We start from the raw sequence: 14,003 nt of genomic DNA, 5'->3' as shown, positions 1-14,003 counted from the left end.
AATGAGTCGTTGCAATCTAGTAAATAAGTATTGATTATTTTTAAAATAGGTATGTGTTCACTAACTTTAATAATTTATTATTCAAAGTTAATAATGCCTGCTTTTTAATCAGATTTCTTAAAAAATTTCAATTTAATTTCAAAATTAAAGTCATTGAATTGTCTGCCTCACGCACAAACACGCCTCAAACACATCGGCACACTATCAAATAATTTGAAAAACACGTGAAATTTAATAAATAATTTGATCGTTTACAGGGCCCTTTAGTTAGCCTTCGGGCCGCATAAAAAACGCTAGAGGGCCGCATGCGGCCCTGAGGGCCGCAGATTGAGTATCACTGGTATAGACGATCTATTGAGCTTTACCCCACTAATCAATCACTCTGTATAGAAATATCTACATATTAAGAAATATCTATTACATTATGTTGCAGATAGCAGAATTAGTAGGAGGATATCTTGCAGGAAGTTTAGCTGTAATGACCGATGCGGCTCATTTATTTTCAGACTTGATAGGATTTCTAATATCTTTATTGGCTATATGGGTTGGGAAGAAACCACCTACAAAACGAATGACTTTTGGGTATTACAGAGCCGAGGTTATAGGTGCTCTTCTTAGGTACGTATACTTTTTTATTCATGTTGCAACTTGAAATATAAAGTAACAATTATGTCTGCTCTTGCTGTTATAAATTGTGACTAGGTTATGGGTTGCGTGTGTTACGTTGTGTAATTTGCACAATTATTTTTAGTCTCTCAAAGTGCAGAATAAAAAATAAAAATAGTACGCCACTGAGATGTTTCAAATTAAAAATCATTTTTGAATTCCTCGTTTAATTTGTAACAGAAAATCTATCTTTCCTTTTTTTCATACGTCGGCGTCGCGCCGTTTTTATGCAAAAAATAAAGCGTCTGAACGCTTACAAAGTATTCGACATAAACGATACATTCATAATAGAAACTTATTACTCCAGGGAAATAAGCAGAAATAGACCATGTTCGGGACACTCAAAGATCCAGGTGGCTGACTACTTTTTTAGTTATTGTAGGCCCAAAAAGACATGGAAAGAAGGGGTAACCAAAGCAATGAGTACAAGGGATTTTAGAGATGGCCAATGGGATGATAGAAGGACGTGGAAGTTAGGCATTGGACAACGTCAAAAGACGTTCTAAACCGATACATACATACAGACCTATAATAGGAAGAAAACCTACCTGTTTCCTGTCTAGAGTTCGCGTCCGTTTTTTAATTATTAATAATTTAGTGCAAAAATCGCGACTTTTTCGATTTTTTGAACTTCTTTCAAAAGCTAAATAGTTGACATAAAATTACAAAATTTAATTTGTTAGAACATTAAAAAACCTTCAAAATGCCGATTTTTAAAAGTTAAAAAGTTAATTTGTTGCTACGCAAAGGGCAAAATAAGTAAAAAATCGGTATTTGTTAATAACTTTTACAAAAACTACCTTAGAACTTTAGTGTTTCACCCGAAGTTGGGTATTGGGGTACTTAACAAACCCTCAAAATTTGAGACCGACCCATTAATTAGTTTAAAAGTTATTCTATTTGTTTATCCCAGAGACCTTTATTTTGCAATAACATAAGACAGAAAATAATGAAGATCGGGCAATTCAGCGTATGCCAAATTAAAGTAGAAAAGTGATAATATCAAAATGTACTAAAAAAACATAAAAAAATTATCTAATATAGTCAAAAATCCTAATGCCAAATTTTTGAAATTTTGTAGTTTATAAACATTTAGAATAACTTTAAAAATATTGTCCGTAGAAAGAATCATTTTACATTTTCAAAATGCTGGTATTTTTCACGAATTTTTAAAAATGTAGTTCAATTGGTGACTAGTCTTGGTAAGTGAAGGGGGAGCTGGGAACCGACAAATGCACGAGTTCAAAAACTAAAAAGGGCAACTTAAAACTACTATCATTTACTATATCTCGGGATCTACTGAATATACAGGGTGTCCAGAAACTCTCCCGACAAACGAAGACAGGAGATTCTTCAGGTAATTGTAAGACAATTTAACCCAATTCACCTAGTCTGAAAATGCTTTCTGAGGGAGCTACAGCTCTTTGAAGATGGCGTCTGGGAATTAGTTTTTGTTAAATATCTCCAGAACACTGTTATTCAGAAAAACGAAAACTGGTACGCTTATTTACCTTCCAGAGATAAATCGATTCCATCAATTGCGAATTTCTAGTACCGGTCATAGACGCCCGTTTTGGGTAGGGCAACTGGTATTTTATCGCATAACTTTTTTGTCTTTAACTTCTAAACCTTCTTGACAATGGATTATTAAATTGTGAGGTATTCTAGTACTAAAAGGTACTCTTGCTTTAATGCGATAGGATGCACCGTTTTCTAGAAAAATCAATTTGAAAATTTTTCGTTGATTAAATTTGAAGAAAATTTTAAAATTTTTGTCAAAAAGAGATTGTGTATTTTACTGATTTAAAGTAATAGTAACTTTTAGTACTAGAATACCTCATAATTTAATCACCAAGTGTCAAAAATGTTTAAAAATTAAAGACAAAAAAGTTATGCTATAAAATAACCATTGACCTACCCAAAACGGACGCATATGACCGGTAATAGAATTTCGCAACTAAGGAAATCGATTTATCTCTAGAAGATAAATAAACGTACCACTTTTCGTTTTTCTAAACAGTTTTTTTTTGAATTTTTTTTTTTTTAATTCAACAAACGAAAAATTTTCATATTTATTTTTATCGAAAACGGTGCATCCTACCGGCTTAAAGCAAGAGTATCTTTTAGTACTAGAATACCTTACAATTTACTAATCCAGCATAAAAATGCTTAGAAGATAAAGATAAAAAAGTTATATGATAAAGTAACCGTTACCCTACCCAGAACGGGCGCCTATGACTGGTACTAGAAATTCGTAATTGATATAATTGATTTATCTCTGCAAGATAAATAAGTGTACCAGTTTTCGTTTTTCTAAGTAGAAGCGTTCTGGAGATATTTAAGCAAAACTAATACCATGACGCCATCTTCAAAGGGCTCTATCTCCCTTAGGAATCATTTTCGAACTAGGTGAATTGGGTTAAATTGTCTTCAAATTATCTGAAGAATCTCCAGTTTTCATTTGTCGGGAGAGTTTCTGGACACCCTGTATTTGGATCTTTCTTTTTTAATTTATATGTAATTTTTCTGTACATTACAAATATGAAATTTGCCTAGACATTTATTAATTAATAAACAGTCTAATTTGTTTAAATAATTTTTGAAAGAATAATTTTTTCCCAAAAATCCATGTTTTTATACTATCGTTATTAATCATAGAAAAAGTTAAGGTATACTTTTATAAATAAATTATCTTCAATAAATAATTATCTAATACAAATAATTTATTTATTAAAGTGTACTTTAACGTTTTCTGTGATCATTAATGATACTATGATTAAAAAAATAGATTTTTGTAAAAAAAATATTTTTTCAAGAATTGTTTAAACAAATTAGACTGTTTGTTAATTAATAAATTTATAAACAAATTGCATATTTGTAATATACGTAGGAATTACATACAAATTAAAAAAAGGAAGACCAAAATCCATTGAGTTGATCCGGAGATACAGACAATTTTATTATCTTGAAATTGCTTTTTCGGTATTTTAACTCGGTGGATTTGTAGATTCCTTCTAGTAACCGTTTGAACTATATTTATGAAAAATTGTAGAGGGTGCTGTGAAGGTACAATGTTTGTGCAAATTTTTTAGCAAAAAATACAAATCCCATTCTTTAAAATATCCTTAATGAGATTCCTTAATTATTATAAACAAATTAGCTGTGAATTAAAAAAAACACATGCTAACTTTGTCCCAATTGTTATTTATTTGAAAATTCGTGTTAAAATACTAGCTTTTTGAATATATAAAAAGATTGTTTCTACGGATAATATTTTTAAAGTTGTTCTAAATGTTTATAAACTACAAAATTTCGAAAATTTGGCATTAGGATTTTTGGCTATATTAATTAATTTTTCTATCTTTTTTTTTAATACATTTTGATACTACCACTCTTCTACTTTCATATGGCATACTCAGAATTGCCCTATGTCCATTATTTTCTGTCTTATGTTATTGCAAAATAAAGGTCTCTGGGATAAACAAATAGAATAACTTTTAAACTAATTAATGGATCGGTCTTAAATTTTGAGGGATTGTTAAGTACCAATAAGTATACCCAACTTTGGGTGATACCCTAAAATTCTAGGTTAAATTTAGTAAAAGGTATTAACAAAAATCGATTTTCATTTATTTTGCAATTTGCGAAGCAACAAATTGACTTTTTAAGATTCAAAAATCGGTATTTTGAAGCTTTTTTAATGTTCTAAAAAATCCAATTTTGTAATTTTATGTCAACTATTTAATGGAGCGCAAAAAATGAAAAAAATCGCGTTTTTTGCACTAAATTGTTAATAATTAAAAAATGGACGCGAACTCTAGGCAGGAAACAGGTAGGTTTTCTTCCTATAGGTCTACAATAACTAAAAAAGTAGTCAGCTACCTGGATGTTTGAGTGTCCTGAGAGAATCCTTATTCCTCTGGACTATATATCGAATACTTTGTAAGCGTTAAGATCAAGGAAACTTATCGTAATCCTCGTAAAACAAACTGGGAAGCATATCAAGCAGACATAGAATATAGCTTAGGCAGGATTAACGGGAAGATAAGGCATACATTGGACCTAGACATGGCTGCCGAACAATTTCAAGAGATTGTCACGTCAGCGTTCGAAGACAACTGTCCGGAGATAGTGAGGAATTCCAACAGGAAAGTTCCCTGGTAGAATCATAATCTTGCAAATCAAAGGACAGAGGTTAGACGAAAATTTAATTTCGCCAAAAGGTCAGGCGAGTGGGGCGATTATCGCAAAGCTCTGACTGACTACAATAAGGAACTGAGAAGGGCAAAAAGAGAATCGTGGAGAAGGCATTGTGAAGAGATAGAAGGGACTTCAGAAATGGCAAGGCTCCATAAAGTTCTCTCAAAGGACCCTCAGATAAGTATTCCCTCGCTCCAAAAAGAGTCAGGTGAATACACTCAGAATGGTGAAGACACCCTGAAAGAGCTTTTCAGGGTGCACTTTCCTGAGTCTGAGACAAAACTGATACCACTAGACACATGGCAAACCGGACTGGATATCATGAATTATGGTTCTAGGGAAAACTGGCATGTGGCAAAAGAAGTTATAAACCAGGACAAAATCAAATGGGCAATAAACTCATTCGAGCCATATAAATCACCGGGTCCGGACGGAATTTATCCAATACTTCTACAGAAGGGAAACGACCTTCTTTTCAAAAAATTGTGTAAGATACTGCAGGCTAGTTTAGGGCTGGGGTACATACCAAAAGCATGGAGGCTGATAAGGGTGGCTTTTATACCCAAACCTGGCAAAATCGGACAGGAAAGGGCCAAGTCTCTGCGGCCATTAAGTCTGATGTCATTCGTACTAAAGACCTTAGAAAAACTGCTCGATAGGCATATCAGGGACGGTGTATTGGTTGAAAGTCCGATACATCAGGGACAATATGCATATCGAGCGGGAGTCTCCACAGAAACGGCACTGCACCATCTTGTACAGAGAGTGGAGTACGTTCTAGAAAACCAAGAGGTGATGTTGGGTGCATTTCTCGATATTGAGGGAGCATTTGACAACACCTCCTACGAAGCGATCACAAGGGCGATCCGTCTAAAAGGAATAGACGAAACAAGCTGTAGATGGATAGACTGCATGCTGAGAAGCCGTGTGATATATGCTACGTTGCTAGGGGATACAGTGTCAGCTCAGGTAGCCAGAGGCTGCCCACAGGGGGAGTCTTATCTCCTCTATTGTGGAATCTGGTCATGGATGGCCTGATCGCTAGACTCGACAACGATAGGCATCACGTCCTGGGCTATGCGGATGACCTAGTCATCTTAGCCCACGGAAAATTTAATGGTACAGTCAGAGATCGAATGCAACAGGCTCTGACCGTAGTTACAGAATGGACTTCAAATGTAGGGCTTAACATCAGTCCTCTAAAGTCCAAAATCATGAAATTTACTAAAAGAAGGAATTCAGAGGAATTGGGTCCTCTAAGTCTAAATGGTGTACATTTAAATCTGGTGAGTGAAGTAAAGTATCTCGGGATAATATTAGACTCAAGACTTACTTGGAATCAGCAGATAGAAAGAATAACGAAGAGGGTGGTATCTACGTTAATGGTAGCCAGACGTACTCATGGAAAAATGTGGGGTTTGAGACCAGACATGGTATATTGGACTTATAACACGGTGGTAAAACCCACAATTACATATGCATCAGTGGTATGGTGGCCAAAAGTGCAGCAAAAAAGTGCCATCATCAAATTAAGCAAGGTGCAAAGACTTGCTTGTCTCGGGATCACGGGGGCTATGAGGGGCACACCTACGGCAGCTATGGAGGCACTACTGGATCTCCCTCCTTTACATATAACAATAAGAGGTGAGGCGAGAATGGGCTATTATAGACTGCGAGAAAACCTGAGCAACGTACCAGTTAAATCAGGACATAGTAAAATAACGAATGAAACTAATGATGCCGAATGGATGATGATTTCTGACCATATGACATCAAGATATATGCCTGAAGTACCTTTTCAAGTGGACATTTGCCCACGAGACGAATGGGACAGAGGAAACTCTCGACCCAGACTGCGGGGTTGCACCTGGTATACGGACGGGTCTAAAACTGCAGACGGTTCGGGCGCAGGAATATTCTGTAGTGGTGGAAATTTCAACATTTCTATTCCACTGGGAGAATGTACCTCCGTATTTCAGGCAGAGATTTTTGCAATCTTGCAGTGTGCAAGAGAAAACAACCTGAGGGCATTCGAACTGCAGCGGGTTAACATATGCACAGATAGCCAAGCAGCCATTGGGGCTCTTATAAGCCCTAAGGTGAACTCTAGGCTGGTGTGGGAATGTCGACAAGAACTTGATAGACTGGCACAACATAACAGTGTTATACTGGTATGGGTTCCAGGTCATCGGGGCATATACGGCAATGAAAGAGCTGATGCACTTGCCAAGAGAGCATCAGCTACAAAATACCTGGGTCCAGAGCCGGCCGTGGGAGTGCCAAAAAGCACCGTCCGTGAACGAAAAAAAGCCTGGATTCGAAGCCAACACAACTCACACTGGGAGAGTGTACCCGGTCACACACATGGCAAGATGTATATCGGACGGACATGTGCTAGTAGAGCTGAGTTACTGCTGAAAACAAGCAGGAATCAGCTCAGAGTCATAACAGGTTTCCTCACTGGACATGCGCCAGTTAAGGGTCACCTGCATACAATGGGGCTGTTTCATGGAGACTTGAGCTGCAGACTCTGTAACAGAGAACCTGAAACAGTCAACCATATTTTGCATGACTGTGAGGCATTGGATCGGAGGCGGCAAACACTTTTCGGAGACATAGAAATGACTCCAAATTTATATGGCACCCACCCACTAGACCTGTACAAGCTGGTACAGGGTTCCAGAATTCTGGAATGGGTTTCATAAACGAATGGAAGATGTACAATAAGCCAAGTGGCTGCAGTACAACCGGTTCACAACAGAGGGCTTCCAGGAGAAAAAAAAAAAAAAAAAAAAAAAAAAGCGTTAAGATGTTTTATTTTTTACATAAAAACGGCGCGTCGTATTAAAAAAAGGGAAGGCAGATGTTTTTTCGTCACAAATTGAACGAGGCATTCAAAAATGATTTTTAATTTGAAATATCTCAGTGGCGTACTATTTTTTTTCTTTAAAAAATTTCAGACCCTTACCCGTGTGCGCGCCAATGTTGAATGTAAAATTCTTAATTGCATGTCAAAAAAGCGCAATAGTTACCTCTTAAAACACAGTAAATTTCATTTGAATATCTCAACCAGTTATAGAGCAACAAATAAATTGCTAGTTTGTAAGAGTAATTTCAACACCACTTATCTACGAAACGAAGCACTTGCGGACATATTTTTATCGAGCAAACTGTCATTATTTTTTCATGTAGAATTATCCCTTAAAGTTTGTCATACTTATTTACAAATACCATAATAAAATAAAAATTGAATATATACTCAGCAGCAAAATTAACGCACCACCTTAAAACTAGGACATTTTTGATGTCTCGAATTTCCTAAACTTGTTGTCCGATTTGATTGATTTTTTTAGTGTGTTATAGCCTTATTCTTTAAGAATATCGATGTAGTAATACTGTTGCTAGACAGGTAAATGTCATTGTACACCAGGTGTAACAATCATACTGTGTTTTTTTTTGTTCAAAATTCGGAACATCCTGTGGAATATTCTAGCATATATAAAATATTGAAATTAAAACTAAATTGTAACCTTAGGCTTTCTTAACAGTTTGTTTTTTGATTCATTCGCTTATGTTGGATAATAAGAAAGTAAGGTACAACAACTAGCCATGTTTTTCATCAATAAATCCTCATTTTTTGCTTAGTTTAATAAACCAGCCTAAAGTAAGCTATGAGAAATTAACAATTTGATAGATGTCAAATTGTTAACAGTAAAAAAGTGTTTGGTTTGTTGAAAAAATTAATAGATTTATTATTTAAATTTTCAATTAAGTCCGTAATTTTTTTTCTTGTTTGGCGGAAATGGAACGTGCTGCAAGGAATTTGACCCGTGAATCACGGGCCGTGATGAGTAGGTTCAAGCAAAAGAGATATGTACTTTTATAATGTAAAACGTTTTTATTAGCATAACGTAAGAAGCAGAGGTTATACCATCATTAGTAACAAAAATAAATCAACACAATACGCGTTAGAAGCGCGTGTTTCCGCCTTTACTTCTAATCACATCGACGAGACACACTCGAAATTAGGTTTGCTTTGGTCTTGATCAATATTATTCCAAATCTCGAGTACTACTGTTTCTGCTTCTTGTAGGGTTCTAGGAGGAGGCAAACGCTGTCGTAGTCTTCTGCGAATTATGTCCCACAATTGTTCGATCGGGTTAACATCTGGATTATGTGGTCGCCAATTCAAAGTCCTAAGATTTACCTATTGTAAATATTCGGTTATACTTCGTACAACGTGAGGTCTTGTATTATCGTGCATTAGCAACAACATGTTACAAATATAAGGAGCGAAAGCTACAACGTGTTCAGATCAAATATCGCTTATGTACCTGTCACTGTTTAAAGAACTTCCACGTAAAGGAACAAGATCTGTCCGCACTGTTAAATAAATTCCTCCAAAAACCATAATAGACCCTACATTAAATCAAGTGGTTCTACGCATGTTGCACTGATTGTTCAGGAACCGAAGCTTTTCACCTCGCAATTTTTACAGAATGGATCGATTTGCTTGAAAATTTGAGAATAAGTAGGGTTGCCACCCCATCTCGGGGGTGGAAATGTTTTTATTATATTTTGACCGCAACGTTCATTCTAAGCAAAATATACTCTATAAATTTTTTTGAGAAAATTAATAGTTTTCGATTTATTCGTTATCGAAAGTGTTAGTTTTCTATCGAAAAAATCAATATTTTTCCAACCAAGTTCTTGGAAATTAAATAACCTACAATTTCATATTTAAACATTTTTTCGTATCTCTGATGCTAATCTTTATATTCTGAAGAAAGTGGTATTTTTTACCAAACTACAAAAATTCGTTATTCGCTTTTAACTCCAGTTTCTTAAAAACTAATCAATATAAGCCCGTCAAACTTCTAGAATCTATTAATAATACATAAGTAAAGAAGAATGAATAAGGCCAATGACTAAAAATACCGCTAACTTACATTATTATGCTTTCAATTGGATTTCTCCTTTTTTCTTCAGAAAAATATATTGATTTTTTAACCGTAACTTTTTTATTTTTTATCTTAGAAAGTTTGGTAAAAAAGAATTTTGTAGGTTCTTATAAGATCTATAAGCCTATTAATATTAAATATTTTTAAAATCCTCAGTCGCAAAAAGAGATGACTTTGAAAGGGTTGGTAAAGGTGGTTTTTGTATGTTATTACAAGTTTTAATTGTCAATAGCTCACTCAATTTTTGCCGTTAAAGAAAAAAAATTTGTAAACCAGGTTCTTGGGAATTAAACAAGCTACAATTTAATATTTAAACATGTTTTCGTATCTTTGATGCTAATCTTTCTATTCTGAAGAAAAGCCATTTTTTCCAAACTACAAAAATTCGTTATTCGCTTTTAACTCCATTTTTTTTTATTAACTAATCATTCTAAGCTGGTCAAACTTCTAGAACCTATTAATAATGCATAAATAAAGAAGACCAAATAAGGTCAATTACTAATTTTAATTAGGGTGGTGATTAGGAGGTTGCTTCCGATCACTTTTTCGCTGAAAAAAATAAGGACTGACATTATTTTCATTATAAGTCACTTGATTCTTGATCTAGAGACTTTTTTTATTTCTGGAGATAGATATTTTTAAATACTTTAAATTAGTTTAAACAAGTTATCCTCGAAAAATGCATAGTTTTCTACTTTTTTGACTTTGAAACTACAATATTTACCGTTTGACGGAGAAGAGCTAACTATAATAAAGTATAACTCGATGACTATTGGTCTTAAAGTAAAAAAAAACGGTTTTTTTTTAATTTTTTTAAAAGGTACATTTTTGTTAAGTAAAGTTGTTTTGATAAAACGAAAACTTTTGGAGTTATTAGCAATTAGCAGAAAACTTATTAAAAACATTGATTTTTTCGATATAAAACGATAAATCTTTCGATAGCTAATAAATCGAAAACTATTAATTTTATCAAAAAAATGTATAGAACGTTTTTTGCTTAGAATGAATGTGTTTACCAACTTTTGCGGTCAAAATATAATAAAAAATTTCCACCCCCGAGATGGGGTGGCAACCACCCCCATGGTAAAAGCGCCTTTCGGCATCATATAGATTTTGATCCTTGGATTATCCACTACTTATTCTCAAATTTTCAAGCAAATCGATCCATTCTGTAAAAATTGCGAGGTTTTGTCCTATTTTAAGCTTCATTACTTGGACTATGAGCATAACGCTCATTTGGTCGTCGGATTACTCTTAAACGTCGATCGGAATTATATAATCAAGATCTGGATTCATCTGTAAACTGAACGTTTTCGCAGTCGTCATTATCCCAGTATACATGTGCTCCAGCAAATTTCAATCTAGCTCTTCGGTGATAAGCAGTTAATGCTGGGCTTGTAGCTGGTCTTCGAATACGCAAGTCATGTTCTACAAGACGTCTCCTCGCCGTATCAATCCTGGGTTGGATATTATGAACCGCACTAAGTTTGGTTAAGTTAAAGATTCCTTGAAGTGGTAAATCGTTCTCTTAAATTTTAATAGAACTTTACATAATAAATCTACTAATTTTCACAACAAACCAGACCTTTTCGACTGTTAACAATTTGGCATCTATCAAATTGTTAAGTTTCAAGAGCCTACTTTAGGCTTGTTTATTAAACTAAGCAGAAAATGAGGATTTATTGATGAAAAACATGGCTAGTTGTTAAGGTACCAAACTTTTTTTATTATCCGACATAAGCAAATGAATCAAAAAACAGAATGTTAAGAAAGTCCAAGGCTACAATTTATTTTTAATTTCAATATTTCCTATATGCTGCAATACTCCACAGGGTGTTCAGAACTTTGAGGAAAAAACATAGTATGATTGTTACACCCTATATACAATGACATTTACCTGTCCAGCAACAATATTACTACATTGATATTCTTAAAGAGTAAGGCTATAACATACTAAAAAAATCGCTCGAATCGGACAAGAGGTTTAGGAAATTCGAGACATCAAAAATGTCTCATTTTAAGGCGGTGCGTTAATTTTGCTGTTTAGTGTATATTTTGATTTCAATTTAACCGCATCAACTACTAAGGGTATTAGCGGTATTTACATTTTCTATTAAACACATTTTTCTTACAGTGTCTTAACAATATGGTTATTGACGGCAGTTTTATCAGCGATGGCAATCGAGAGGATATATACCAAAGATTACGAAATACAAGCTAATACGATGATGATTATATCAGCATTAGGGCTTGTGGTCAATATTATGTGAGTATTATTTTTGTTATCTGTCGTTAATACCTATACACTTTTTACTACAAAAACACGCTTACGTCAGTCAATATTTCTGACGTCAGAGCATTGCCAAAACGTTAGAATATTTCCATTACTTCTCACTGTACCATAAACATGGCCATGATAATTGATGAAACATGGCCATGTTTATTGTACAGTGAAAAGCTAAGCATCATTACTTATCAGATATATTTTCTTTGTTCTTGTTTACTGTACAAATAATATCTGATACTTCTTTATTCTAAGTAATGATGTTAATCGCTTTTCATTACTTGCCAAAATATATTAATTAACAACAATATTATGATAGTGTATTATAAATAAAATAGACAATGTTTGTATAGGGAGATAGTTGGTCAGCCCAATAGGTAAATATGTTTGATTCAAATTGAGACAGTCACCAGATGTCCCCACAATTTCTGTCAGGGTCACAACGCCAAAATGCATAGACATCAAGTTGGATACGATCCTATTCATAACACCCCAACTCGAATCAAATATACTCTTCTATAATATTTATTTTTCTTAATATGTATGCGAGTTGGGGTGTTATGAATAGGATCGTATTCAACTTGGTGTGTATGCATTTTGACATTGCGACCCTGACAGAAATTGTGGGGACATCTGGTGACTGTCTCAATTTGAATCAAACAAATTTTCCTATTGGGCTGACCAACTATCCCTATATAAACAATGAAATAGATCATTTAATATTTTAAGGCTAAAAGTGACAGATGCATGTACTGAATAGTATTTAATACGAGTAAAATATTGTAGGTATAGCATGAGATCATTTATAAAGAAATAAAGGGTTTTGATTTTTTTATCTAACGTATGTGTTCACATGTACTTTATTATTATTTATATTACTAACCTAAGTTAACACTAAAAAATAAAAAAATACTAAAGCCTAGTTATTGAACTAAAAATACTTTTTATTCGTATATTTTATTATTTTATTCGTATTAAATAGTAGTCAGTACATTCATCTGTCATTTTAGCCTTAAAATATATTGGTCTGTGTTCATCGAACTGGCAAGTACCACACGTTACCATCGAGCAGTGAATCATGTTGCCCTTTGAGCACTCTTAAATTTATCGTTTAACATCGACGTAGAGTCGCTACTAACATCATTTTTTTAAAATGTAAATCATATTTCTCGATGTCACCTATTCTATAAGTTTGCTAGTTTCATGTACTAAGCAGAACGTAAGTATTATCCACATTTTTTCTTTACCTAGTCATAATTTTAACCTTTTGCATTCATTCTAACGTGGAAATACTTCGTTCTAGGCACTGAAGATGATCTGATCTAGATTGAAAACGTTTTGCGAATCCTTTTGGATGACTTTTTAATATTTTTTCAATAAACTTTTTATACCATTATACAAACGAAGTTTTTACTTGTTCTGTATGATTTTTAATTATGGTATACAGCAAGTTACTGGCACTTTCCCATTGATTTTGTTAAAATATATTACTAAATAATCTGTTCTATTGATTATACACTAATATTGCTGTTTCTACCACAAAAACACGATTAAATAATTTTAGATTTCTGACCTCAGAACCCCACAGCGTTGCCAAAATCTGAAAAATCCACTGAACTGTCAGAACTTAAACAATTCATCATAGATCATCATATTTGAGGAAGTGCTTGATTTGATTCGGCATGGGTTGGCCGTTTGTATATATACATTTAAAAACATTGGTGCTAAAATCCTTCCCTGTGGGAGACCCTGTTCTTTTGAACTCTCCGCCTACTTACTTTGCCCCCCAGCATTCTTACTTTTGGAGCAAAGAACGCACGAACCTAACTAGATGAGGATCATTGAGAGTATCGTACAATTTGTGGATCAATCTTTTGTTCCTACTGTGTCAT

The 14,003-nt window shown here is 34.1% G+C and overlaps 1 protein-coding gene across 3 annotated transcripts in view; it reads left to right on the top strand.

The window, feature by feature from the left end:
* The window catches only part of LOC114339548 (zinc transporter 2), a 151,645-nt gene that overhangs the window by 85,903 nt on the left and 51,739 nt on the right, over positions 1-14,003 (top strand). For all 3 annotated transcript variants that reach the window (XM_050655550.1, XM_050655549.1, XM_050655551.1), the window contains exons 3-4: positions 434-618; positions 11,962-12,093. In XM_050655550.1, the coding sequence (XP_050511507.1) occupies positions 434-618; positions 11,962-12,093 (317 nt within the window). The remainder of the gene's footprint in view (positions 1-433; positions 619-11,961; positions 12,094-14,003) is intronic.

This window comes from Diabrotica virgifera, chromosome 7 (assembly GCF_917563875.1).
Source record: "Diabrotica virgifera virgifera chromosome 7, PGI_DIABVI_V3a".
Classification (NCBI taxonomy): domain Eukaryota; kingdom Metazoa; phylum Arthropoda; class Insecta; order Coleoptera; family Chrysomelidae; genus Diabrotica; species Diabrotica virgifera.
Note: the sequence above shows the minus strand (reverse complement) of the source record. Positions and strands in the feature narration are given on the sequence as shown.